This window comes from Sordaria macrospora, chromosome 1, assembly GCF_033870435.1.
Source record: "Sordaria macrospora chromosome 1, complete sequence".
NCBI lineage: Eukaryota > Fungi > Ascomycota > Sordariomycetes > Sordariales > Sordariaceae > Sordaria > Sordaria macrospora.
This window is the reverse complement of record NC_089371.1, coordinates 1,118,843-1,124,260: the sequence shown is the minus strand read 5'-3', so window position 1 is coordinate 1,124,260 and position 5,418 is coordinate 1,118,843. Positions and strand designations below refer to the sequence as shown.

Sequence of the window (5,418 nt, the reverse complement as noted above, 5' to 3'; positions counted from 1 at the left end):
CCTATCGCACGCACTGACGCTTCTGGCAAGCCAATCCCCAGGCGACATTTTGAATCCCGTCGAGTCATCCAAAAAGGGCAACAGTCAGGAAATCAAGGGCTACAACACAGTAACCATGCAGTCACATCATCCCCAACCAGTGGCCGTTTCCCTCACCCGTGTTCAGGACCCCTAAAAACAACAACAACAACAACAACAACAACAACAACAACGTGGAGGTACGTGTAGAGGGAGGTGGAAGTAACTCAGCCAGGGTGTCTTGCGGCTTGCCTGCAATCTTCAGGCGGTCATGAGGTGTCTGTTGACCAAAGACTAGCTAGGAGATGGCTTGTTTCAAATCTCAGTCCGTTATATTCCGGCAAGAACCTCCACACTTGATCAAGCGTCAACAGTGTCGGCCTACAGTACGTTGTAGTAGCGGCTTTTTGCGCGGCTCAGTTATTAGTTCGGTCTCTGCCGTCCTTGGCTGCTGCAGAGTAGCATTCTCGCTATACGCCATCCCGATTTCAGTAACCTCGAGAAGCCTTCTGGAATGTTTCGGTGCCGATTCCGGCAGAAATGCGTTGGCCGCCATAACCGCTTACTAAGGACCAAAGGAGAAGCTACTGTGGATGCGTCAACCTCGGGTACGGCAAAAGGGACATCGTCCGCTGGACCATCAATTTCAGCTGCCACCTGGGGCTGGGCGTCTGTTAGGGTACACCAAAAATACGCATCTTTTTACCTGCAGACAAAAGGATCGTGTAAAGAGTGAGCGAACACCGCTGTCTCTGCAATGCCAGCCAGACCAGCTATATCGCTTAAGCCTCCCACAGGAAGCAGCAACTAGCTTGTGATTCTCGGTTAATGAACCAATGAAGAACAGCATTTGCTTCATCGTGGATGATCACCAACAACATATTTCGACTTACCTACGGCATGACCCCAAGACACATTCATAGCTGTGAATGGGGTCACCCACCTGTTGTGGACCAGGGCTCATCGACATCGGCGATCTCGATTTTATTGGCTTATGTGGATAACTTCTCTGCTCTCCCACAGCCAGGTATTCGACCTAACAATTTGGGCATAAACCTGCACTCGTGCATACCGCCGGTTACAAGACAGTTTGACCCGCGATAAGTTTCATCTCTTAACCATCTCTGTTGATATCGCTGACACTGATCGGTGGCGATACATGTCAAGCACGAGCACGTCACCGAGTTCCGCGACGATGGATGAGACATTCTAATCTTTCATTCAAAACGGCGCTTCTTCCGGTATCGATCTCATGAAGTCCAGTGGAACCTTGTAGGTGCCATTCCTGCTTGTCAGTGCGTTCAAAATCTTCAAGACGAAGTCGTGATGACGATGATTTTATCTCCCCCTGCGTGGCACCCCTGTCAACCAGTTCTTCGTCCAACAGCGTTGCAACAAAACCACCTAGTCCTACTAGTCAGCGGCCCACTCTGTTGTGGTTCGGTCCATCTTTCGACAAGCTTTTCCTACGTAGCCCTTTCAGAGATTTCTTTTGCAGCGCGAGAGACATTCCCTGGCCCAGCCTAGTGCTTTGGTGGTGACCAGCCTAACAGGGCTCGAAGGAGTTCAAGGACGAAGAGAATGAGCAAAAAAGGGACGAGAAGATGCTTGTGTGTGAGTTCTCTGCTTCATCATCGACACAAAAAAGGTTTGGATTTATCGCAAGGCAATGACGACTGTGAAGCAACGAAACATGAACGGAATTTCTTTGCCGGAGCCCTTGATTCTTATGTCGTTGGGCTCTATGATTCTGTCGAGTAACATGTTCACTGAAGTCTTCAGAGCTTGGTATTCAAGCTTGGCTGGCGAATGAGCTTACTGCGTACACTTGTAGTCGGATATTTTGCTATTTAAACTCCGATTGTATAGCGAAGTATCTCCTAGTACCCACCTATTTCCCCAAGTGGGGCAGCATACTGTGGTAGGCACCTTGGAACAATTGACACTGGCTTGAAATGCGACAGCAGAAAGAACGTGATGGCCTCCAAAAGCGATCAATTGTTCGGTGGACAGCCCTGATAGCCAAAATGCTTGTGTAGCCGAGCGGATCCAGCTTCAACGGAGGAAATGTTCCTTGTGGATAAGTTCAGTGTGTAGTATGGAAACAACTGTTCAAAAGATCAACTACAGAACCCGAAGCTGGCCAAGTGACGGCGAGTGAGCAAATGACAGTGGCGGTGCGGGTGTCAAAAAGAAGTTGGGGAAGGTAGAGTTGGAAAGTTGGGGTACAGGCTGGTCTTCGAAGAATTTGAATGACAGCTCTCAAATCACGATCGGGGTTGATCGAAGTAAGACGCTGAACACACCCAACCCCGCGCCAGCAATGCCTTTCCTCCCCGACCATCAGTTTGTCCCATTCGAGGATGATACATAACAGATCTGCCTCTTTTCCCATCCCTAACAGGTATCAGTTTCTATTCACCCTGGCCGCCATTCTCCATGATCGATCCGTTCCGGTTCTCGGCATGGAGACAGTTGGCAATGGCAGCAGCCAGAGCTCCAGTGCCAGGTCAAATCCAAGATCTTGGACTAGAGAAGAGCACCAACGGGGTCGTCGAACAAGGGCTTTGACGAGCAGTTTCCATAATGGGAGTGGGATTTCACCCCCTCGTCATCTGAACATCAAGGTACACCACCAAGTACAGTACAGAGCAGCAGTTCGCTCCAAAGTGCTCCGCATCATACCCAGAAGGCGGGAATGTCAACAACGCACAGCGGTCACCGAATCCACCAACAGATGGCCTACAAGTACACAGTCGACGCACTGTTCTTCACACACGTCAGGTACATCGCTACCTAGCCACTGTAGGTACAGTCAATGTGCCCTGACACTGCAAGGCCCCAATTCCCTTGACACAAACGCTCCCGGGGTGCAAGCCTTCTGGAAGCCAAACTTCCAGATTTATCTGGTACAAGGGTACCAGTAAATCAATAAACGACTTGTTGCAAGTCAAAAGACTTACCTCCAACCTGTTGCATTTGTTCCTTGTTAGGGGGGTAGAGGTAACTGGAGGACACCTGGGCGTGAATCGACCCGCAGGCTCGGACGAAAGAACGAGCCGACCGTTGAATTGCCTTGGATGCTACCCGCGCCGCGCTGTGAAGGCTTAGAGTCCGAGAGAAGTATCCCACTGTTTCGTGCACGGTGGTAGGGACAAAGCCCCCGGCCTGGTAGGCACCACCTCGCTAAATCCCTTTTACGGAGACTCCATCGTCGCTGTCTTGACCACTCGATGTTCGACAATCCTAGGGTGTCCCATTATTAATCCCCGAGTCAGTTCCGACCAGGGCTTATGCTCATCCCGTTCCTGACAAGTACGTACTTGCAAACTCGAGTCTACCTTGCCCTTGTTCTTGGTTTCTTCTGGAATCTCGTTTTCGTTTATATATCTACCGCTAGCCCCTCGTTCTCTGAGCTACTATCACTTACAACTCAGCTTGGAAGTCATTGCAGTTACCCCTCCTCAAAGTTGAACGACTTACAGTAAACATACTTCGCCAAGAGAATCACTAACACCTCTCGACGACTTTTACCCATTCCTCCTCCTCCTCCTCCAACAACAACAACAACAACAACAACAACAACAACAACAACAAGGAGCTCCACCACCACCTCACCCATTCTTCACACCAGTTCACCACATCCACAATGGAAAGCCTACCCACACCGCCGAACGAGGAGCACCTCAAAACGCAGCCCCCAAAGAGAACACACTCCAACTCCAAGGTCGTCAAGCCAGTACATCGCAGCGGCGGCTCAAAACGCACCAGTGCACATGGTCACCCTCAGTCACCCTCAATAGACGGCCACAGCCACAGCCATTCAGTTGGCGATGGGAGACACAAGAGAGTGTGGAAGGCCTGCGAGAGGTGTAGAATGAAGAAGACCAAGGTAAATACGGGTGTACTCCGAGTATTGAGCAACAGCTTTGTGCTGACCTGTCTCGTTTAGTGTGATGGAGAATTCCCCTGCAAGAGGTGTAAGGACGACGGCCTAGTATGTACTGCCGGAACCAGGAAGAAGACCGAGTACAAGCAATTACCCAGAGGGTATGTAAAATGTGTGGAAATGAGTGATGTTTCTGAGACATTGATTAACACAGTCAAACAGGTACGCCGAGGTGTTGGAAAACACCCAGTTTGCTCTCATTGCTACTGTCCACAAGCTTTATGCCATGGTACGGAACGGGCAACAATGGGACCTCGGTGAGCCGGAGCTCAACGACCGTGGCCAACCGGTCATTCACAACATTGCCTCCAAGCTCGGCTGCATCCGACCCAACAGCGATATGGACCTCCCCGTACATTCCATCTTCCCTGAGGACGAGGCAGGTCTCGCCGAGCTCGCTAGACAGCTGGAAGAGCAACAGAAGGCCAACGCTGCGAACAACGGCAACAACAAGCAGGACGGCGACTCAAGTAGAACCGACCGTGCCAGCTCATCAGAAGCCGACCACTCGGACTTCGAAGACTACCGCAAGACCTTCAACAACGGCACCGCCCTCACCATGTCTCCTGCGAGCCTCAGCTACGGTGATTTCGACCTTGCCACAGCTACCCCTACCGATTCGTTCCCCAGCCAGTCTCCCGTCGTGCCGCCTACCACCTTCCCGACGACATGGCTCAGCCGCCCGACCTCGATGGACTTCACTGCCCCGGATAACCTGTCGTATCTCAGCATGGATATGTTGAACCAGGGCCTTTATGAGTCTAACTTTGGCACCATCAAGCCCCACGTCCTGTCGTGTCCTAACCCCGAGGTCATGATGGGCATGGGTGATCCGATGATGTACTCGGGCTACGACGCTGACTTGCGAATGTAAGCGGTATCAATCAGGCGTAACTGCTCAAGTACCGCCCAAAAAATCGCACACCTCACACACACACACATACACATCACTACAATCTGTACATCGCATCATCGGGTCGGGGTTAACGAAAAATGGCTACGTAAGCGACTAAAGGATTTCAGGGGCAGTTCATTGGGCGGATCGGACAATTTTCTTACGGGTTTCGGCAATACGGGGCGCAAAGCAGCATTTGCAAAAGGCGTATCAACAGACAAAGGGGAACAACAACGACATGGAGGGATAGCTCGCCGCGACGACTTCTTCACACAAGCACAGCAGCACAGAGCAAGCACACTTTTTTCTTTTCCTTCACTCTCCTAGCGAGAGTTATTTTCTTCATCATCATCATCATCAGTCATTCCCAATAGGCAAGGAGCTTTACGGTGCACGTTGGTTGGGGAGTGTGTGGCTTTGTCTTTTGCATTTTCAGGGATAGATTGGGCTTTTGGCTTATACAGGTGTTTTTGTTGGATCGGGATTGGTTTGCGGTTGGATGGTTATCTGATTTTTGAGGTGTTGGTTGGCTTTTTTTTTTTTTTTTTTTTGCTCG

General features: G+C 50.7%; 1 protein-coding gene across 1 annotated transcript; it reads left to right on the top strand.

The window, feature by feature from the left end:
- Nucleotides 1-3,582: 3,582 nt before the first annotated feature.
- SMAC4_05040 (uncharacterized protein) lies at nucleotides 3,583-5,418 on the top strand. Its single transcript, XM_003352878.2, has 3 exons — nucleotides 3,583-3,910; nucleotides 3,971-4,068; nucleotides 4,130-5,418. The coding sequence occupies exons 1-3, from the start codon at nucleotides 3,668-3,670 to the stop codon at nucleotides 4,839-4,841; spliced, it is 1,053 nt and encodes a 350-aa protein (XP_003352926.1). The 5' UTR covers nucleotides 3,583-3,667; the 3' UTR covers nucleotides 4,842-5,418.

Bases quoted from the DNA above. Each gene is read 5' to 3' on its own strand.
- SMAC4_05040 (XM_003352878.2), top strand. From the start codon at position 3,668: ATGGAAAGCCTACCCACACCGCCGAACGAGGAGCACCTCAAAACGCAG. The intron at 3,911-3,970 runs GTAAATACGGGT...TGTCTCGTTTAG, and splicing joins GTAGAATGAAGAAGACCAAG to TGTGATGGAGAATTCCCCTG. The intron at 4,069-4,129 runs GTATGTAAAATG...ACAGTCAAACAG, and splicing joins TACAAGCAATTACCCAGAGG to GTACGCCGAGGTGTTGGAAA.